This window comes from Pipistrellus kuhlii, unplaced genomic scaffold (genome assembly GCF_014108245.1).
Source record: "Pipistrellus kuhlii isolate mPipKuh1 unplaced genomic scaffold, mPipKuh1.p scaffold_m20_p_3, whole genome shotgun sequence".
NCBI lineage: Eukaryota > Metazoa > Chordata > Mammalia > Chiroptera > Vespertilionidae > Pipistrellus > Pipistrellus kuhlii.
This window is the reverse complement of record NW_023425529.1, coordinates 32,643,872-32,667,463: the sequence shown is the minus strand read 5'-3', so window position 1 is coordinate 32,667,463 and position 23,592 is coordinate 32,643,872. Positions and strand designations below refer to the sequence as shown.

Here is a 23,592-nt window from a genome sequence, read left to right as displayed (position 1 = left end):
CTCCAGAGGGGAGGAGGACAATCTCTCTGGGATTTCTCTCTACCTGTAGAGTTTAATGGCTAAGCCGCCATTGCAAAGCAAACCACCAGACTGGTGTGGCCGGTGTCACCAGGACTTTATTTTCATTCTGAGGTCTGAACGAGTCAGGTACACTTAATGACAGTCACAGCGCTGAGGCAGTGCAGACATCCTGTCCACAACTATTAAGTGCCTGACTCACTTCCCTAGGATCCCTACCAAGTAGCTCTTTGGCTTCTCCTTAAACATTTCTATTAGCCACAGGTGGATCTCTTCTCAGAAGGCCTCATATTTCCCACTCTGCTCTTAGTCTTCTGGAAGGAAGGTCCTTCTTCATAGGAAGTTGAGTTCTGTATCCTAATATCTGACACCACTGGTTCCTGGATCATTATACCTAGAACAATATTCCAGGAGTGGTTGGGTGACATGTATCATCACATTCTGGACAGTGCTTCCATTAATGCAGACCAAGATCCCATCAGCTTCCTCGGGTCCTCTTCACCTGGCTCCCGAGCCTTGGGGACTGCAGCATGCTCCGGCCCTGTGAGCGAGGCAACAAAGGTCCACCATAGAGGGAAAAGGACGCTCTTCTTTGTGCCAGCCACAGTTTTTACTTTAATTAGAGTGGAAGGATATATTTATGCCCCACTCTCCATGTTTCTACTCTACAGTACACACATTGCTTCCTACTCGTAATTATTTTAACTCTGGTTTAAAAATTACGATCCAAACTGGATCCAAGACGGCAGCAGAGTAGATGGAAACTAAACTCACTTTCTCCCAAAACCATCAGTAGATGAGTAGATGAGAAGCTGTTACATTTACACAATGGGATCCTACTCAGCCTTAAAAAAAAAAAGAAGGAAATCGTACCTTTTGTGACAGCATGGATGGAGCTAGAAAATATTATGCTAAATGAAATAAGCCAATCAGAGAAAGACACATACCATATGATTTGATTATATGTGGAATCTAATGAACAAAATAAACTAACACATAGAAACAGACTCATAGATATAGAGAACAGACTGATGGTTGCCAGAGGGGAGAGGAGTTTGGGATTAAGCAAAGATAAAATAAAATTAAGTAGCTCAGAAGCACAGACAACAGCCCGGTGATTACTAGAGGGGAAAGGAGTAGAGGCAGGTAGAAGAAGGTAAAGGCGGAGAAATGGTGATGGAAGGAGACTTGGCTTGAGGTGGTAAACACACAATACAATATACAGTGATGTATTATAGAACTGTACACACAAAAGCTATATAATTTTACTAACCAATGTCACCCCAATGAATTGAATTAAAAATTTTTTACACTGACATCCATTTTAGTAACTGGATGAGATTGGCTTCCCAGAATATTAAGAGTATATATGACTAGTTTGTTTGATAGTATCAGACAAAAAAAAATGACTTGACATTTTATCTTTGTAATAGGAAACCACAAAATATGGCTATATCCCCAATGTATATCATGAAATGTAGCCAACTTAAGTCCAGTAAATTACATCATAGAGCATAACTATAGGATGATGCTTGTTTTTCTGTCAAAGTCATGAATCCTTTCCAAATATTAAATGCTTTTGGCAGACGTATCTTTCAATTCCTTTTAAACAAAACATCAAATTTGGGATCCATAGAATTAAATTCAAATAAATTGCAATATTTAATCTGCTAAATGTAACTGTGAAATATTATATTTTATTCCTTCTTTTTCTTATCTCCTTAGTGTAGGATTTCTTTATATTTTTCTTAGTTAGGAGCCATCCTGATTTCTCCCTTTCATTTGCTCTCAAATTCAATTAATTAGCAAATCCTTCAACATATATCCTGCATCAGATCATTTGTCACTTCGATTAGATTCTCCCCAGTCCAAACCACCATCACCTAATTCTGGAACTACCGCCAACAGCATCCTAATTTAGCTCACTCCTCCCACAGTCTGTAAGGAACTGGCAGAGTGATCTTCATAAAACATTTATCAGATCCCATCACTTCAGTGGCTGCCCATTATGCTTAAAATAAAATCTGGACTTCTTATCTGGGCCCAAGGACCGAGTCACTGTCCACCTCTCCTTCCTCCTCTCTAACTCCCCCTCCCCGCACCTCCCTTTCTGGCTTCTTGGTTGAGAGTACTATTACCCTCTGTGGGGAGAGGGAGTGTTTATTTGAAATATGTGAGAGTGGGGGGTTTTCTTCTTTCAGACATGTAATACTGTATTCCTTTTAGGTGTAGAACATAATGATCTGACATTTATTTATTTAATATTTGTACTGATTTCAGAGAGGAAGGGAGAGGGAGAGAGACAGAAACATCAATAATGAAAGAGAATCATTGATCCGCTGCCTCCTGCATGACTCATACTGGGGATCAAGCCCACAAGCTGGGCATGCGCCCTGACCCAGAACTGAACCAGTGACCTCTTGGTTCCTGGGTCGATGCTCAATAGCTGAGCCATACTGGCTGGGTGAAAGGAAGGTTTTGTTTTGTTTTGCTTTGTTTTGTTTTTATGAGCATATTTTATCTGTGCATAAACATGTTTTTTCCTCTGGCTAATATGGTCAGTAGAGCAATGGGAGCACTGCCTCGGGGGCAGCAATGAGCACAGGGGATAGTGGTGGTCCCTTTATTTTGGGAGGAGCAAACTCTGAATCCACCAGAACCATAAGCATCACCTTTTGTCAAAGATGCTCACAAGCCCGGCCAACATGGCTCAGTGGTTGAGCAACAACCTATAAACCAGGAAGTCACAGTTAGATTCCAGGTCAGGGCACATGCCCGAGCTGCAGGCAGCGTGGAGCATGCAGAAGGCAGCTGATCAATGACTCTCTCATCACTGATATTTCTATCTCTTTCTACCTCTCCCTTTCTCTCTGAAATCAATTTTTTTAAATGCTCACAAACATATTACCAAAACCAAAAAGGGTTAAAAAAAAATAATGAAACATACATTTTCACTCACATTTTGAGAGTGCTAAATCGAAAGTTCAAACCACGTCTAAGAAATGGGCTAAGAGAGAAGGGAGAAGTGGAGATGCGTAGGATCACAGTTAGGTTTTTAAATATTGTTTTACTTAAATGTACAAAAGCATTATTTTTTTTAATATATTTTATTGATTTTTTACAGAGAGGAAGGGAGAGAGATAGAGTCAGAAACATCGATGAGAGAGAAAGAGAGAGAAACATTGACCAGCTGCTTCCTGAACACCCCATACCGGGATGTGCCCGCAACCAACGTACATGCCCTTGACCGGAATCAAACCCAGGACCTTTCAGTCCGCAGACCGACGCTCTACCGCTGAGCCAAACTGGCTTCAGCCAAAAGCATTATTTAAGTATATAGAAGTCTGTAAGATAGGTTAAAGAAGAATGAGTATAATCTAATTATTTTTATGTTCCAGATATATGCGATCTATGCTTAGATAGAGCTACATTAGATATTAAATGCTAAGCAATGCTTTTCTTGGACAGGTGGCATTTGGGCACCAATATACTATTATCTGTCATTTGTGTGAGATTGTTGGGCCCAAGCACGGTGTGCATTTTATATCTTGATACAGATCACATGCTCAAAACTCACAGTAATTCACACTCCCACAGACCATGCTCAGACCATGTGAGAGAATGCTCACATGTCCACAAACTTTCCAACACGGTGTGTATGATCGATATTTAAAATTTTTGTAAATTATTTTTTAAAGGGAAAACTAGTCAATAGTATCACCCTGCATTCAGTGACTACTAAGATTGAGCGTTTTAAAATGTTTATGGATCATCTGCACACAGTCTTCAGTTGGTTTAGTTACAGTCTGTTTTTTTTTATTTCTACTGAACTATTGTTTTTTTTAGTTGATTTATAGGAGCTGTACATTGGAAATAATCATCTTTGTCCCAGGGTGGAAATGGCTGGGTAGGGAACATCAATTGTGGGAAAAGGATATATATGTAAAAATTTAGACAATTAAAAAAAATAATAACTAGCTTATCTATAAGCTCAAAAAAAAGAAAGAAATAATCTTTGTAAGTCATCTATGTTGCATTATTTTTCCAATCTGTTGCTTGTATTTGACTTTTGTTTGTGATACCCAGCACCTTATTTTTTACATTTCTCTGTAACAAATGCGTCGGTACTGCCCTGTGATGCTAAGATTTATATAAGGTTGCCTCCACACTGATGTTTAATAAACATTCTCAGGAATTTTCTCCTACTTTGAGCTTATTCTTTAATGATCCATTAAATCCTTGTTATTCTAGGGTAGAGATAATGAAGATTGAGGGGATAAAAGAAGATGAGAAAGAAAAGCATAAGGGAGAAAGGGACTGGAAGAGTCTTACTTTTAAGTATTTTAAACGTGATGCCTGTCTCTTGCTTCGACAGTGTTTGGACGGAACAAACCCAGAGAGCCCCCTCCCCCAGCCTCCAGCCATTCTCCTGTGTCTTATCCAGTCACCCCCTCAGAACCACCTCCGGGACCAGCCAACACGCCGGGTTTTTTCTACCCTAACTCCTTATTGCCCAACAGCCATGAGCTCCCAAATTCGTCAGAATTATTCCACCCAGGTGGAGGCTGAGTCACCTGCCTGGCCAGCCTGTACCTGCAGCCTCCTGCACCTCCCTCCCTCCCTCTGGGCTTCTATTTCCACCTGATGGCGTGGCTCTGGAGGGCGGGGGCCGCTTCTTCTGAGAATAGGCGGATCGCTGAGAAGAGCGCCTTCTCTTCCAGGATGCACTGAAGCCTCCCAGGATAAGTGGGCAGAACTCAGGGCCATGGAAGCCGCCTGGCCCTGGAGAGGGGCCTGAACCAGCCCTTTGGGAACTGCAGGCCCTGGGTTCTGCCAGCGCAGGCCCTCATCCTGTGGCTCCTGCAGAACCACTTCCGGGGTGAGGAGGTGAAACTCATCTAGGAGATGGGGGACACCTGGCTCACCTTTGCAGGCTGGCGGCCCCCAGGCTGGGCTGGGTATCTCTTCCAAAGGCTCACCCTCAAGCACGACTAGGAGCCTTTGGAGCCCAGAGGCCTCTGAGGGGCCCCTCTGCATCCCCTGGTGTCTGGCTTTACCTGAGCCTCTCCCCAAAACTGCTAGCCATTCTTTTAACCACCTGAAGCCCTCTCCCATGCATCGGACCAAATGAAACAATAAAGCTTTTTTAAAAAACATATTTTATTGATTTTTTACAGAGAGGAATACAGAGGGACAGAGAGTTAGAAACATCAATGAGAATCATCGATCAGCTGCCTCTTGCACACCTCCTGCTGGGGATGTGCCCGCAACCAAGATACATGCCCTTGACCGGAATCGAACCCGGGACCTTTCAGTCCGCAGGCCAATGCTCTATCCACTGAGCCAAACCAGTTTCAGCAGCAATAAAGCTTTTTGCAGGAAAAAAAAAAATTTTTTAAATCCCTATTTGATCATGAATAAATAGCAATGAATTTTTTGTAATGAGAGAAACAATTATAATTTTCAAAATATTGCAAATGAAATGTATCAGGTAAATGATTCAAAAAAATTAATTTCTACTTAGGTAATATTTCATCTGAGTCTGTTCCATAAAAGTTTAAGTTTTGAAGGAGTATGATGTTATTTATACCAAAATAGACTTGAGAATTAGTGCAGAAATTTATTTTTTTTAATTACTGTGGTTTAAAAACAAAATAACCAAGGGAAGAATTTTTAGAGAGCTAGAGGTAATAAAATATTTCAGGTGCCTAGTTAGAAATATGCATATGCTTGCCCAAAAACCACAAAAGGAACATTGAGGAATTAGAGCTTATGTTTTTTTAATACTTTATGAAAAGCACTTGATATTTTTCTCCAAAATGACTTCTGGAGAATTAGATCAGAGATCCCATTCAGGCTTCTAGATAACATCTAATTAGACAAGTGAGTTCCTTTGTTGGAGCTTGCCTCCTTTGCTTAAGACAGCGGTCGGCAAACTGCGGCCGCGAGCCACATGCTGCTCTTTGGCCCCTAGAGTGTGGCTCTTTCACAAAATACTACATGCAGGCACGCACGTTCAGTGCAATTGAAACTTCCTGGACCATGCACAGAAGTCGGTTTTTGGCTCTCAAAAGAAATTTCAATTGTTGTGTTTATATTTGGCTCTGTTGACTAATGAGTTTGCCAACCACTGGTTTAAGACATACACTACTCTAGGACAACCCTGCTTATTCAGGAGATGGAAGTAAACAATTATCTACCCTTATTCACTTAAGGCTCTTTTGTAAATGTTGAAAGCATATGACAGCAAAGAGCCAATGGGAACAAAGAAGACTCCTAAAGCCAATGACTTCTAAAGAAGAAAATACTAGGGAGAAATATCCCACCAGCAAGACCATACCGTAAAGCTGTAACAGTGAAACAATACTGTGTTTACATAGGAATGGAATAACAAACCACTGAAACAGAATAATCCATAAGTAGACCCACGCCTATATGAAAACTTGACTTATGACAAAGTAGACAGTGAAGATTAGCGGAAGAAAGAGAGTGTTCAACAAGAGAGAGTTCAGAAAGAGAGTGCTGAGATAACTTATGGGGAGAAAATTATGGTGAAAAATTATGAACAACATTAAATTAGATATCCATCTCACATCAAACACAAAAATCAATTCCAGGGACAATTAAACATTTAAATAGAAAATTAGCAGGAACCGGTTTAGCTCAGTAGACGAGCAGGGCGTTGGCCTGCGGACTAAAGGTCCCGAGTTCGATTCTGGTCAAGGGCATGTACCTTGGTTGCGGGCACATCCCCAGTAGGGGCTGTGCAAGAGGCAGCTGATCAATGATTCTCTTTCATCGATGTTTCTAACTCTCTATCCCTCTCCCTTCCTCTCTGTAAAAAATCAATAAAACATTTATATAAAAAAGTCTATAAATAGAAAACTATAAGATATTCTAAAAGTAATATGCGAGTATTTTTATGACATAGTGAGAAAAGATTTCTTAAATAAGAAACATTAAGAGTGATAAATCAACTAAATTAAAATTATAAAGTTTTCTCCATCAAAGGTCACCCCAGAGAGAGGGAAAAGACAAGCCACAACTAGAAAAAGAAAGTCCTGACATACATAGCTGGGAAGGCTTAATGTACAAAACACAGACATATAAATAATACCAGTAGAAAAATGGGTAAGAGAAATAAGAAACCATTTCAAGGAAGAGACACACATTTCAAGGCCAGTAAACATTTAAGAAGATGCTTAACCGAATTCATAGTCACAAAAATGCAAACTAAAGTTATAATAAGATACCCTTTCCCATCTACCAGTGAGGCAAAAATTCTAAAGTTTGACAATACAAAGTAATGACATGGATGTAGAGACAGTAGTACCCTGTTCCTTGTATATTTAACAACTGGTTTTGTTGTTGTTATTGTTGTTACTGTGGGTTCATTTTTTTAGAATATTATTTGTGATGATTCTTTGTCAACCATTATGATGGTAGGTTTCTTCAAAGCAAGTCTGCTTTTGCTTCTGAAAGACATTTGCAGGCATGACTAACCTGGGATCACTCTAAATTCTGATCTTGATGTTTTATGGATTTCATTTCCTCTATACATATGCACACTCTGTGTGAATAGTCCGTAATCTTAGTAAGAGCCAAAGGGTGGTATGAAGTCTAACAGGACATACTCAGTTTTCACATAAGTCACCTGTTGGAGGTGGGGAATGGTGGTAATATCTTTTTTCCCTTACACGGGTGTAAAGTCCCACTTTGGGGCCCAACTCTATGCTTTGTCTCCTTCTCTCTCAGTTTTACCTGATTCAGCAAATGCACTCAAAGCAAAGGTCAGCTTTGATGCACTGCTTACTTCTAAAGGTTTTTGCCTTCAATCAGTTTTAGCTGCTGAACATCCTTACTAAGAAGTCAAGGTATTCATGCATTTGAAGGGCTAGTTTTATATTGTATCTAGCATTTTAACTATTGCCAACAGAAGGATTAGTCAGTGGTGCTAGACCACTGTGCTGCCAGAATCAAAAGCCAGAAATCAATTTTAAAACATAAGGTTATTGCCGAAACCGGTTTGGCTCAATGGATAGAGCGTCTGCTTGGAGACTGAAAGGTCCCGGGTTCGATTCCGGTCAAGGGCATGTACCTTGGTTGCGGGCATATCCCCAGTAGGGGGTGTGCAAGAGGCAGCTGATCGATGACTCTCTCTCATCGATGTTTCTAACTCTCTATCTCTCTCCCTTCCTCTCTGTACAAAATCTATAAATTATATTTTTTAAAAAAAAAACAAAACATAAGGTTATTATATTAATCTTCTGGTTTGAAACTTTCGATGCTTTTTCGAGGCATCACCTGTAACACAATACAATAAAGTTCAAGCACCTTAGCACGCCCATAAGTGGCCTGAGCCTGTTCCAGAGGTATGAGGAAGACCTTCCCAGAGGAGAAGCAAAATGAAGGTTGAACATGAATCAGTGGCAACTGAGAGAAAAGACAAGAGAGAGGAGAAAAACGACAATTAATCCTAATTAACAAAGCCAATGGGCAGGGGAATCTTTAAGTCTAGTATAGACAGAGATCAATATGCAACCTGTCTGGTCAACAGGTTAGAGAATCTAAATCAAGACACAGGACATGCGTGGCTTTCAGAGCTGAGAGAGTTGAGAATCAGAGGGATGTGTGAGAGATCGGGGTCATCAGGAACAGCCCCAGCCCAACCATGTGGACAGTAGGTCCCGAGGACCCAACTGAAGGGCAATAAGGCAACCTGGTCCCAATGTGGGGAGACTGGGAAGCTGCCACCCTCTGATTCACAAGACGCTAGAACAAACCCTAAAACACAAGCAATGGGCATGGGAGCAGCAGACCGCAGTGGAGTAGCTGTGTGATCTTGAACCTGGGACATCCAGGCCATTTGTCAGTTGGAGGTATTTCTTTTTCTTTTAAATATATTTTTATTGATTTCATAGGGGAAAGGAGAGAGAGACAGAAACATCAATGATGAGAGAGAATCATTGATCAGCTGCCTCCTGCACACTCCACACTGGGGATCAAGCCTACAACTTGGGCACGTGTCCTGACTTGGAATCAAAATTTAACCTCCTGGTTCATAGGTCGATGCTCAACCACTGAGTCACGCCGGCCAGGCTGGAGATACTTCTTATAGTGTCACTGGACCTGGCCCTCAAAGGCAATGCCTTCCCATGGCAGACATCATTACAGTCAGCTACACCCAGGCCTGCCTAGCAGGGACTGACAAGCCTCATTACAGGCCTTTCACCAACAGCCCCAAACCTTGTCTCCAGCTCACTTTCCACCTCCCATCCAAATCAAATACCACCTAATGCAACAACACAGCTGCTGACAAGTAGCGATCTCTCCAGTCTTCCCTCCTTTGCAGGCTGTTTCCTCTTCCTGCGTGAGGCTGCCCTCTCCTCGGCCTGGAAAACCCCTACCCTTTCTTCACGCCCTCCCCTCCACCCCCGTTCCCTTGATCAGGAAGTTTTCTCTGATTCCTTCAAGATGAGTTTGCTGCTCTCCACTTTGGTGTCTTATCAAGCTCAGCCAATGCATTATTATTTTAATATTATTATTAATTATGATTACCACCATCACATCCATCATTTATCAGGTGATCATTCTGTGTCAGGAACTGTATTAATTGCTTTCCATGAATTTTTCGTTAACACCCATCGTTATAATCTTCCTCCATTTACAGAGGAAAAGAGTGAGGTGCAGAGAGTTCAAGTACTAGCCTAAGATCACACAGCTACCAAAAAGATTGAAACACAGTTCATTCTGACTCAAAAGTTCATCATCTTTCAAAAAAAATATCATACTCACATTTATTCAAGTCTGTTGCCTCCAATAACAAATAACTTAAAAATAGAGAGTACGTCTTCCTCATTTTTGTATGCCAGCATAATGCTTGTCATATAACTGATGCTCTCTAAATATTCAATACATAAATAAATGAATGACCAGTATTGATTCCAGTCTCTTGGGAACTAAAACATCAACTGTAACACAGCACCAGTGATAGAATGCTGAAACTGTCTTTAAGTCACCTAAGCCTGGCTCTTATGGTCCAGAATAAGGGATGGGGAGTAGATGACAATTAGGTAAAGATTCGGGTACAAAGAACCAGGTAAGTCAGCATAGTGTCTTTTACTAACTGGTTTAATTAGTCAAACAAATGGTTAGTTTTAGAACAAGTAGTCTATTCTAAACTCTCCTCAAAATAGCTGGCTATCTTAATAAGTTCTTTTTTTTTTTTTTTTTTTTTGCCTAAATCAATGCAATACCATCAACATTACCCAGAATGTCAGCTTCATGAGCATGGAGATTTCTGCGGGATTTGTTCTCTGTCATATCCTCGGCACCCAGATCTGTGCCTAACACATGGGAGATGCTAAATATACAAGACTGAACGAAAGAACAAACGAACCATTATTTAGCTTTATGCAATGACCTGTCTGATCACAGCATTTACCTTGGTACCCACTTTCCTCATTTCTAATGATATTGACATCACAAATTAAAATGCAATTTAAAAATTTTTTTACTTGGAATTGATCAATGATAACCACAATGTTATCTTTTCAATGTCTTTTCCTGACATGTCTTACTTTGAGCATTGTCTAAAAATGTAATTGTAGTTTTGAGGCTCTGGCCTAAATTTTAGCAAATAATAACTCATAGTATCCCAAACAATTCAATGTGACTTGCAAAGGTATGTTATTTATTTCACTGAAATGAAAAAAGGAAAAAAAAAATCACCTAACATCTTACAGGAAATAACTATAGTGATTAAGATAGAGGACTTGAGACCTGAGAACTCTTTTTAAGAAAAGGCTCTAGTTTTAAATTACTTTTAAATATTAACAAAATGGGCCCTGGTCAGTGTGGCTCAGTTGGTTGCAGCATCGTCCTATACACTGAAAGGTCACGAGTTCAATCCCGTCAGAGTGCCTACAGAAGACAACCGACCGATGTTTCTGACATTTCTTTATTTCATTCCCTCACTCTCCCCTCCCCTCCCTCTCCTTCTCTCTCTCTCTCCCATTAATAAAACTATATCCTTGGGTGAGAATTAAAATAAAAGTTAAAAATAACAAAAAGGAAATCTTAGCATGTAAATCTATACAACCAGATCATTAAATCATAGTTAATTCTGAACTGCTAACACTAATTAAAAGCCTTATTAATTTAAAAAAACAACAAAGAATCAAAAGGTATTTACAATTGGTTTTCAAAATTCAAAAGGTATTTCTAATTGGTTTTCAAATACATTATATTATTGTCTTTTTCCTCTAACTGTTGCTTTTCCTTCCTAATTATATTTTCTTGAGGTTTTGAGCCTCAAGGCTCTGTGCACATGCCAGCATTAGCAGAAAGCAAGCCAGATTGTGATTTAGCGGGGAGAGGGGATGGCTGTGGGTGCCAAAGAGATGATCTGCAAGATGATAGTGTGTTCAGCTCAACAAAAAAAGTCATGTACAAGATTAAACTTATGTTGTCTCCATCTAGTTACCTCACACCAAGGTCAACTTTGAAAAATCGCCTAAGACCATTTACAAAATGGTAACCATGAGGCTTATCTACAAGGCACATCCACATTATAACATAAACCTCTTTCAGTTCCAAAAATTGATGGCTAAGGGCTCTTCAGCAAGTGGCATTTGATTTCACATTAGTCTGCAGTATGCAAGAGAAAAACAAAGGCCCATCATTCTGAACCTTCCATTTCAGACCCACGCCAAGCTGCAACAAAACATTCTGAAGGAAACTGCTACTGTTATTGTGTATTTCCCATAAATGTAAACAGGTTTCTTACTCTTGATTCTAAATTTAAAAATGAAAACACCCCATAAATATTACATTTTAGAGTAGTGCTTTTTCTCCATAAAATGTTTGAAAGTGGTAAGCATATGTAACTGAAACAACAATGGATATTAACCCCAGGCCCTAGCCAGTTTGGCTAAGTGGATAGAGGGTCGGCCTGTGGACCAAAGGGTCCTGGGTTCAATTTGAGTCAAGGGCACATACCTCAGTTGCAGGCTCCTCCCTGGCCCAGGCCCTTGTCAGGGCATGTGCAGGAGGCAACCAATCAATGAGTTTCTCTCACATCAATGTTTCTCTCTGTCTTTCCCACTCTCTTCCTCTCTCTCTAAAATCAATAGAGCTGAAACCAGTTTGGCTCAGTGGATAGAGAGTCAGCCTGTGGACTAAAGGGTCCCGGGTTCGATTCCTTTTAAGGGCATGTACCTCGGTTGCAGGCACATCCCCAGTAGGGGGCGAGCAAGAGGCAGTTGATCAATGACTCTCTCATCGATGTTCCTAACTATCTCTTTCCCTTCCTCTCTGTAAAAAATTAATAAAATATATTTTTTTAAATAAATAAAATAAAATAAAATCAATAGAAAAATATCCTCGGGTGAGGATTTAAAAAAGAAGAAGAACTCCAGAAGTTTAAGATCAATCTATCAAAGCAATTCTTTTTTAATATTCCATTTCTAAACTTGTAAAACTGGCATAAACAACTGGAAGCAGAACAGAAAAAGCAAAACGGACACAATAACAGAGATGAATAACTTTAAAAAGGACCTTTACCAACCCTGAGGACAGACTATTAAAGTCTCATTTAACATACATCTTCACTGTCTAATGCAGGTTTTGATGATGATTGAAAGTTTTCTGAAAGCCATTACAGAGTCTTCACCTCCAGAAAATAGAGTAGTAAAAAGGTTGTGCAATGTTTATATATGAGCTCATAACTTCTCAGCTCTTCTTACCAAACACTTCTATTCCTACAGAGTTCTCTGCTCCTGGAGTGGTGCTCCTCGGAAAGAGGGTGTCAGCGCTGCAGCACCTACGAGAGGGGGGTTCACCCCCTGAAGCCCCAGCTCCACCTCCAAGGGCTCTGATGGAGCTGTCCCAGAATAGGGTCCAGGCAGCAGTATTTTTTTAACGGATTTTTATTGATTTCAGACAGGAAGGGAGAGGGTAAGATAGAAACATTGAGAAGAAACCAAGATGGCGGCATAGGTAAATGCCTGTACTCACCACCTCCCACAACCACATCAAAATTACAACTAAAATTCAGAACAACCATCATTCGGAACCGCCAGAAAGCTGTCTGAATGGAAGTCGCAGAAATAGAGAAATAAAGAAGAAAGCGCACTGAGGCCAGGAGGAGGTGCAGAAGCGCGGAACGGGCTGCTCTGGCACCCGCTGTGCTGCTTTTTTAATTGGGAGGGAGATTGTCTCTGCAGAGGCCACTGGGAGGAGCATTGGGTCCCAGCCGCACACCAGACGCCCAGCCCAGGGTCCCAGAGCTGGGAAAAGAAGTCCCTAGAGGCAGTAAGAACTACAGGCTTTAAAACTAGTGCAGACTGAGGTTCAGTGACACAGAGGCTGCTGGAGACCCAGCTGGTCCTCTTAAACGACCGGCACCACAAACTGGAACTTACAAGGCCCTGCTTCCTCTGAGCTCCACACCAGGGTGAGGCTCTGGGGGGACACACTTGTCTGGCATCAGGGGAGAAACTTGGGGGCAGCTTTCTCCCAGTTGGAGGTGCTCACAGGGATCATTGTTCCTATGCTGGGACCTCCCAGGGCTGACTGGCAGCCATTTCTGTTTGCTCCACCCTGGTGATTCCCTAAGACTGTGCCTTATCCAATTTACCACCTCACCCAAGCAACCTGTAGCGACTTTTACATATGAATGGACTGACCTTGAAAATCTCAAATAAGCTGCAGCTGGGTCAGGGAACCCCAAACCTACCCCAAACCTATCAATAAAAGGACCAAGACACCTTCCCCTACCTGACCTCACCACTCCACACACACACACACACACACACACACACACACACACACCTGCACCAGCCTGCCTTGCTTCACAGCTAGGCCTCATCTGGGCACGTCCAATCCCGATACAAAGAGAAACCTGCAGATCTCTCCACAGCTCCTGCTGGGTGGCCCCAGGCAGTGGCAGACTTTGTACCTCCCTGGAGACCCAAGAGCCAGTATACCAGTGGTCAGGGTCAGACCATACAAGATTACATCTCTAAACATCCATAAGCAACACTATAAAATGTCCTCTTTTTTTTTTTTTAAACTGTGGCCCGGCCAACGTGGCTCAGTGGTTGAGCATTGACCTATGAACCAGGAGGTTACAGTCACATGCCTGAGTTGCAGGCCTGATTCTCAGTGTGGGGTGTGCAGGAGGCAGCTGATCAATGATTCTCATCATTGATGTTTCTTTCTCTCTCCTCATCCCCTTCCTCCCCGCTTCATCTCTGAAATCAATCAAAATATTTAAAAATAAATAAATAAATAAATAAATAAATAAATACCTGTGGAAGGGTACAGTACAAGTGGGAAAACAGGTGGATTTTCCTGGCTGCAGCTGAATAACCAGAGGGGAAATGGAAAGGAAGGAAAATACAGAGAAGAATTGATGCCTATCCCTGAAAGGTAAGTGAAAATTACCGCAATTAAGCAAGAGTAGCCTGTACTTTATTAAAAAAAAGTAGAATACATTTGAAAAGTAACAGACATGTAGATAAATAAGTAGACTGCATTACCTTAAAGCACAGTATCATGGAAGTTTAGAGCTAATAAAAATCATAGAGATTATCTATTCCAAATCCTTAATTTTATAGACAAAGTAGTTAAATCCCAGGAAGAAAAGGTATCAATTGCCACAAGGAAGAACGGTTTTGTGGCACATTTTCCTGTCTTGTACTCTCTTCTCCCCATGGCCTGTATTCATTCACATGCTGAATCTGAGATGCTGTAGAAGGTCCTAACCAGCCATCTCAAAACGCAAGTATCACCAGGCAAAGATGGGATGACATAATGAGCCCCAACTGCCTGAATCATCCTGGCTTCTCACCAAGACCCTGTATGGACAGGACGTGACCACACTGCAGGGCTGGCTACTGCTGGCCATGGTCAACAGCCACCCGTTAATGCTGATACACATAGCTCCCTCCAGCCAAAAAAATAAATCAGATTCGCTACTGATTCACCCACAAAACTTTCTTTTTCTTGTTATTGATTGGTATGGGGCAACCAAACAAATCCCATCCATTTCTTTTAGACACATCTACACGTGTTCTCTGTCACTTACCACCCAAGCTATTCTTAGGGGAGAACCTGAGCCACCCACCTGCACTCCACTACCACCCACACTCCCTGGGGCTTTCTGGCTTTCTTCCCTAATCCGCCCCATTTTCTTCACACCTTAAACATCAGTGCCTTAAAAATACAGTCCTGTCCAGCCAGTGTAGTTCATGATTGAGGGTGGACCTATGAACCAGGAGGTCACAGCTCGATTCTCAGTCAGGGCACATGCCCAGGTTGTGAGCTTGGTCCCTAGTGTGGGGCATGCAGGATACAGCCAATCAATGATTCTCTCTCATCATTTCTATCTCTCTTTCCCTCTCCCTCTCCATTCCTCTCTGACATCAACAATATATATATATTTTAATACAGTCCTGTCCTTCAAAACACTGTATTTTAAAAGTGCATACTAGTAGCTGAAACCAGTTTGGCTCAGTGGATAGAGCGTAGGCCTGCAGACTGAAGGGTCCCAAGTTCGATTCCGGTCAGGGGCATGTATCAATATCTTAGTTGCGGGCACATTCTCTGTGGGGGGTGTGCAGGAGGCAGCTGATCGATGTTTCTCTTTTGATGTTTCTAACTCTCTATCCCTCTCCCTTCCTCTCTGTAAAAAAAAAAAAATCAGTAAAATATGTTAAAAAATAAAAGTACATACTAGTAAATGAAAAATGCCAGGTAGCAAGAATTCCTCTTGCAACTTATGCCTCCCCTCTGCATGGCACAATTTCACTTTTATAAAAACAAGAACAAACAAACAAAAAACCCTGCATACAAATTTGTATGTTTAAAGGTATTTAAAACACATATAAGAGAATACCCACTATAGTAGTAGCAATGCAGACAGATTTGGGAGCAGAGGATTTGTGTGTGTGTGTGTGTGTGTGTGTGTGTGTGTATGTGATTTTTATCTAATTTGGGTGAGAGCCAGAAGCTGTCATAATTATACAATGGTAATTTTTAAAGTGCAACTAACCTCTTATGAAAAAAATTTTAAACACTTAAAAGCACTAATGGAATTTCAAGTACCAGTGAGGGAGGGAGGTGCTGCTCCCGCCCCTCTCTCCAGAGAGGTCAGCAGGGCTAGTTTTCTGCTGAGCTGCCCTGGAGGTGCTCACTGTGCCAACCCAGCGTCTCTGCTTTTTCCACTGTGTACTCGTCTGCACGTCTCCTAATTCAGAATACAATCTGAATTAGTTAGCGAGAATGTAGTTAAAGTGTTCATATATTCCATATTCTGGGAATTAGGTTTGGGCACCCAAGTACACAGATTCTTCATTTGTTTTATTGAAAGCTGAGTATTTGAATTCCTCTTGCAACTTATGCCTCCCCTCAAAGAAAACATGAATTAAAAGGATTCACATATCTTCATTCGCCACCAACTTCCTTCTCTAAAAGTGCTCCAGGCCATTGGACCTTCCTTCGTGAGTGGAACTATCTACCCATCCTGAGACTCACAACTCAATGCCTATTTCCAGTCACATCCAACACTGAGCTCTGCCCTAGCCTCCCAGGTTTAATCCCTCCTCACTATCCCTTCTGCCTGGCACAGCTCCACCCCACCCTCTGTGACCAACACCATGACTTCTACACTGCACTGGGACTGCCCGGCCAGCATGGCTCAGGGTTGAACACTGACCTATTTACCAGGAGGCCACAGTTTGATTCCCAGTCAGGGCACATGTTCATGTGCCCAGTCTGTGGGCTCGATCCTCAGTGTGGGGTGTGCAGGAGGCAGCTGATCAGTAATTTTCTCTCTCATCATTGATGTTTCTACCTTCCTTCCTCTCTGAAATCAATAAAAATATTTTTTAAAAATAAATAAACTGCACTGTGACTGAGACCCACTGTGACTGTGACCCTTTGCAGTGGCTACCTGACTTCACATGTCTTTCTTTTCTTTTTTTATATATATTTTATTGATTTTTTTACAGAGAGGAAGGGAGAGAAATAGAGAGCCAGAAACATCGATGAGAGAGAAACATCAACCAGTCGCCTCCTGCACACCCCCCACCGGGGATGTGCCTGCAACCAATGTACATGCCCTTGACCGGAATCGAACCCAGGACCTTTCAGTCCACAGACCAACGCTCTACCACTGAGCCAAACCGGTTTTGGCACTGAGCCAAACTGGTTTCGGCCACATGTCTTTCTTTACCATAATGAAGGACTTAATAGTAAGACTATGCATCTCTTCATGTCCTCTTCTCCTTCAAAGCCATATTTATAGGTATAACCTTGTGTATGAGAAAGTCCACTTTACTATATTTTTCAACATACAACTAAATATATTTTTAACCTGGCACACAATATCAATATCCATAAAGTACAAGTGCGTTTAAAGGGACGACAAGGAAGAATATTTGTAAGCATGAAATTCTGAAAAGAAAAGAAAATCTTCAAACCATGGCTGCTATCCATGTTCGTGCAATCATGGTAAATGTAATGAAAGAGTATAAAATCCCCTGAAATGGTATCTGAGAAGTAACTTTGCCACAGCTGAAATGTTGAGTTGAAAAAAGAGGGGATGATGCAAGATAAAGCAATTGGGTCAAAAAAAGAGAAATGTGATTGAAAGAGGTTATGTTTGTTTTTGAGGTTGTCCACAGTTTCCCAGAGCTTATGTTGATATATTTTAGATGTTTTGATTCATTTGATAATAAACTGAATAATAAATTTCTTCTTTAAAAGCAATAAGGGAAAAATAATAGAGTAAGTCAAATAAAGAATTAACTTTCTGTTTATTCATAGATGGGGGTGTGGAAATCTGGTGTGTTTTTTTACTTCCTCCCCACCCCCATATGATTTCATGATTAGAATTTACAGGCATAAAATAAGCTAACAATTTTTCTTAAGCATGGAGGGGGGAGAGAATTAGTTCTTTAAAGATGAAGGCAGGTAATTAAGTGGCTTTCATCAGGTCCCTAATGTGACAATTTCTAAAAGTAAATTAAACACTATTTACTGAATGATTTCACTATGGCCCTGGGGGGAAAAAAAACACATGTGCAGTGCCCACACAGTGCTTCTTCAGCAGGCGGTGTCTATCCTTGGTATCAGGGTTGAGAAACAGACCAAGAAAATGAGTTGAAGATTCTTAGTCCACAGTTTGTTGGAACCTAGCTGCACAACTTTCCTAAAGTTGTCCTGTCATGTGGATATGTTTTCTAAAATTATACCAGAAATGCTGAATCATTCCTGTCTTAGGGGATCTTTTTAAACTTGACTACATTTAAAATTTCAACTATATTTTTTAAGTTTAAAAGAAATCCTTAAATTTAAATTCTATGGTGTGTGTGTGTGTGTATATATATATATATATATATATATATATATGATTGATTTTTTTTTTTTTTTTACAGAGAGGAAGGGAGAGGGATAGAGAGTTAGAAACATCAATCATCTGCCTCCTGCTCACCCCCCACTGTGGATGTGCCCGAAACCAAGGTACATGACCTTGATGGGAATCGACCTGGGATCCTTCATCATCCACAGGCCGATGCCCTATCCACTGAGTCAAACCAGTCAGGGCTCTATGGGATTTTTAAAAATATATATATATACATGTATATTTTTGTTTTTCAAGTTATCTTAGAATCATGACTTCTTCAAGTACTATTTTGGCCTGGGGACAGACGGTGTTGATTTGCGCACATCCCAGACATAAAACCAGCCAGGACATAATTGGGCATGGGTGCCCCTCAGGTCACTGAAAAGCAAGCATTATCTGTGAACTCAAACCACGGTCAAGCATTCTAGTGGACATGCTGCTTTGTCCAGCTGCCCAAGTATAATGAAAAGGAGGCCGTGGTGAGGTCAGACGCCACCCTTTTTTCAGATCCTTAGTCCTTTTCTCTGAAGTGTGTTCTTTTGGGAACACAATTTCAGCAGTCCTGTAGGCACAGGGTACAGGCCTTCGTGTTATCAGCCCAGGCCAAAAGGCAATCCGGACTGAGGAAAGACATGTCTAAAGGAAAAGTAATAACTTCATCCTCTTGGTTTTGTACGTCTCCAGGCAGCACGGCTCACTTGCACTACGGGCAGGGCAGAGCCCGGCCTGGGGAGGAAGGCGGCGGCATTGTGGGTGCTGACTCTCAGAAACAAAACGGCCAGTAAAGACTGAGCCAAATTGCTGCAATGCAAATTACTAACGTCCAACTTGGACTTAGTACAGTGTTTTTCTGTTGACATTCCCATCCCAGTTATTTAATAATGAGTCATATTTGTTGCAAGAGCCTAGACACAAGCCAGAGATGCCCGGCTGGTGTGGCTCAGTGGTTGAATGTCGCCCTATGAGCCAGTAGGCCAAGGTTGGATTCCCAGTCAGAACTCAATCCCCAGTAGGGGGTGTGCAGGAGTTAACCGACCAATGAGTCTCTCTCATCATTGATGTTTCTATCTCTCTCTCTCCTTCTCAAGTATCATTTGGTAAAAATCCTCCTGATAAATTCTATTACCCTCCTGCCACAAAGAACAAAATATGCCTCAAATTTCTTACAGAAAAAAAGAAAAATTTCTTACAGGAAAAAAAAAAAATGATTGGTGTTTGCATTATTCTCTGTTAAGAAACCAGGTTACGCCAAAACCAGTTTGGCTCAGTGTTAGAGCGTCGGTCTGCGAACTGAAAGGTCCCAGGTTCGATTCTGGACAAGGGCATGTACATTGGTTGTGGGCACAATCCCCAGTAGGGGTTGTGCAGGAGCAGCTGGTCGATGTTTCTCTCACCATCGATGTTTCTAGCTCTCTATCCCTCTCTCTTCCTGTCTTTAAAAAATCAATAAAATATATTTTTTTAAAAAGAAAGAAAGAAACCAGGTTACACTATTCCTACAAAACACTGTTTTGTCATTTTCCCCACTATTGCTGAAGAAAGCAATACAGGTAGTTCTTTTTAACACTAGTCCCTTTCCGTACTTCCTAATTTTCTTGGTCTTTCTCTGACACTAATCAATATTGACTAGTGAATGCTTGATAAAGGTATCCTCTCCCAGTATAAATTTATTCTTTCTTAAAATTCTTATTGCACACTCGCTGTGCTAGGCTTTATGTTAAAGACTTTGAGAACAAAGTACAATAAATTAAGTCAGATTCCTTGCCTAAGAGCTCATGATCTAGAAAAGGCAAAAAACAACTGAATTAAGGTTTACTCTGCATGGTCAGTACAATGACACAAGGGAAAAAAAACCCTGAAAGGGTTATTTAAATCCAGCAGGAAGGTCAGGTAACAGTTCTACTCCATTTCACTAGAATAAGTCTTCCTCCTTTATCAAGGACAGGCTGGCTTAACTCTGCCTGGTCTGCACTTCCTCGTCTTGGCAAAGCCATGATGACGGTTGTAGACAACATCAAAACATCTCTGAGAATTACAATCATCATCCTGTTTCACAAGGTTTAGTCTGACTGGATTTAAACACATCAGCCTAAGACCCAATCTAAACTGGAAAATACCAGTAAGTCCAGCTGTTGTTAGAACCAGACATGGACACGGTCAGAGAAACCTGCACGAGAAATTCACAGCCTGATACACACAAAAAAACCGATTTCCAGGTAGGATCTTTACCATATATTAACTTTGGGGACATTTAGGCATCAGAATAAAAACTAAACGGTACCTGAAAGTATATATGCTTACCATATTATGTACTCAATTAGAAGGCAAGTTGATTAGTTATGCCATAAATGTTTTAAACTATAACAACACAATATAAGATGCTCCCTCCCCACCCCTCTCCCCCCACCCCCCAAAAAAAACAACAACAACAACTGAGTGTGTTTTAAGAAATGCATTTTTGGTATTATATACAAAATTAGAATTAACATTTCAAACGCCAATGTGCACCTAAAAATAAAGACTTGCCAAGCACTGTGTACATTTAAATGTATTTACCAGCGACTTGCTACCCATAGTGTCTCAGAAATGGGATGAAACAGACTGAGTTCCTTCAACAATAGGTATATTCCTATGAGTGTTGTTGATAGGAAATCAAAGCATACTTATTCTTTTCTCCCAATCCATTAGCCCGTCTGTAAAAGAAGCCAAACACCAAAAGACTGAAGAGGGCAAGTGTCCATTTGCGACAGTCCCGTTTGATAAATGCGGTCCTTTCCAACACAAGAGCCTCTCGTGAAGGGCAGGTCTGCCCACGTATTGCTTCAGACCATTTGTGCGGGAGTTAGCATTCCCCTGGTCAGGGTGACCTCATAAGACTTGAGCACAGGCCCAGCCGGCCTGACTCAGGTGAACACAGGGCAGTGGGACCCTCCAGCAGAGTTGTTTTTCTCCCTCAGCCAGATGACAATCATAAGTAAAGCCCAGCAGAAGGAAGACTGCCGAATGGGATTGGCAGGGAGTCCTTCTAACAGTCCCCTCTCTCATCAAGAAGTGGTTACCTTTGGCAGAGAATTCTACATAAGGCACCCTAGGTTCTACATCCTGAAATTGTGGGTCCCCGGACACAAACCTGCTCAAAGCCTTGGAGTTATGGGGTTGTCCCTGAAACCTGGGTTTGCAGTAACAGCAGCTTTGCGAAGTTGGATGGATAACATTCCGACCCAGTGGAATGTCTGTCGCCTGAGAGGAGTGCTGGGACTCCAAGACTCTCATGCATCTCCCACCCCCACAGCCACCACCTCCCAAATTCCAGCTCCTACATTCATTTCCTGGGCAATTTTTCTCTGGTGAGGAAAACAATGGACCCTTTCAATGTCTCTTATCCCCAGAGGGCTCTGAGATGAAGAAACCATCCTTTCCATAGCATCCTTTCCGACCTGGTAATAAAGGATTAAGGATGAGGTTGGGGATGGGAAGGATTGGGGCGGCGAGGAAGATGGGGTGACAGGCGGACTCACCTCCTTCAGCTGCTCCAGCTCCTGCTTGAGGCTGTCGTACTCGGCCTCCAGCTCGTCATACTGCTGCTTGAGGGTCAGCTTCTCCTCCAGCACCACCAGCCCGTACTCGGCAGCCTGGATCTTCTCGTGGGTCGTCTCCGTGAGCTCCTTGGTCAGCCTCTCTATCTCCGTCTTGTAATGGTCCACCGTCTGCAGCACCTCTTCCGCGGCCATAGCCCCGGCGCGCGGAGGCGGGAGGGGGTCACCGGGCGGGGGAGACGGATGCCGAGCAGGCGAGGTAGAGGGAGACGGGAATGGAGATGGGAAAGGGGATACAAATGGAAAAGAAAAGTGTGGCTGAATGAAGGAGCAGAGAGCAATGTCCTGCCTGCTCCTCCGGCGGCGGCAGCAGCTACACCGCCCGAGACGCTGACGCGGGACGCAGCATGGAGAGCGCAGGGCGCGGCGGCCGCGGTGTCCTCCCGGCCGGCGCCCGGCGCGCTCAGCGGCCCAGCGGCATGGCCCCGGCGGCTCGGGGTGCGACTGCTGCTGCTTCAGAGGCGCCGGGCCGCCACGTCTCCGGGCAGCGTCACTGCGGTCCCCGCGGAGCTGGCGCTCCGCTCTGTGCGCGCCGCCAGCTCCACCTGCTCCTCTGACCGCGCCGCAGCCGCAGCCGGTGCGGAGTGATGCAGCCCGGCCCCCGCCCTCCCTCGTCTCTCTTTCCTCTCCTCCCTCCTCCTTCCGCCAGGCCCGCGCCGAGCGGGCAGGAGGCGGGGAGGAGGGAAGGACCCCACGTCCTGAGGCGCGTCCTGCTGGGGCGCGCGAGGCCACGCGCTGCACCGCCGCCGCTCGCTGCACACTGCACCCACTGAGCCCACTGCACCCACTGCACCCGCCGCTCGCTGCACCGCCGCCAGCTGCACTGCCACCCACTGCTTAGGGGGTGGGAGTGGGCGAGGGAGGCAGAGGCTTGGGGGTGCAGGACGCAGGAGGAGGAGGCAGCGGCGGGACAGCTGCTGGACACTTCAGGAGGGAGCCTCCGCCCTGTCCGCCCAGCCAGCCCTCCAGGGCCAAGCCCCCTACAGTGCCGTGGGCGCCCCTGCTCCGTCCCTGACACCAGAGCCCCAGCTCTGCAAACTGCCTAGACTCAGCGTCTTCCTCAAAGAAAAGCAAACAATAAGGACACGCTCCGGGCTCGCGCATCGTCCTGGCCTGGGTTCTTCCTCAGCCTCCGGGAGCCAAACGCTGTGCTGCCCACGCCTATCGAACTGCTTTCTCCCCACTTCCATCCCTTGGCCTGGGTCACCTCACACTCAACAAGGTAATCTCCACCCGAGGAAAGTCTGCAAAAGATGCTTGCCCTTGTCCAAGCTTTCCGGGCCCAGCTTATCACAAGATCACTATCACAAAGAAGAAAAGACAAAATCTCTATGGTGCTTGCCCCAGGAAGCCTCTGAGTGCCACTATTTCTTGCCCCAGTAGTTCTCTGGATTCTTCAATAAAGGAAAGTTGTATGAAGTTCCCTAAGTACAACAATCCCCTAATAAACATTTTTAAATAACATGAGCTAATAGTTATTGAGACCATGTGCCAAGCATTCTTCTGAGAATGGCACATGCATTCTCTCCCATCCTAACAGCAACTCTTTGAGGTAGGAACCGTTAT

At 43.0% G+C, this 23,592-nt stretch overlaps 1 protein-coding gene across 8 annotated transcripts in view; it reads right to left on the bottom strand.

The window, feature by feature from the left end:
* BICD1 (BICD cargo adaptor 1) overlaps positions 1-22,624 on the bottom strand; it is a 189,557-nt gene extending 166,933 nt beyond the window's left edge. For 4 of the 8 annotated variants that reach the window (XM_036456906.2, XM_036456908.2, XM_045587896.1 and 1 more), the window contains exon 1: positions 21,949-22,622. In XM_036456906.2, the coding sequence (XP_036312799.1) occupies positions 21,949-22,161 (213 nt within the window). In that variant the 5' untranslated portion in view covers positions 22,162-22,622. Of the gene's footprint in view, positions 1-21,948 lie in introns of all 8 variants that reach the window. The other 4 variants (XM_036456898.2, XM_036456899.2, XM_036456910.2 and 1 more) reach the window with 2 other exon arrangements.
* Positions 22,625-23,592: the final 968 nt, after the last annotated feature.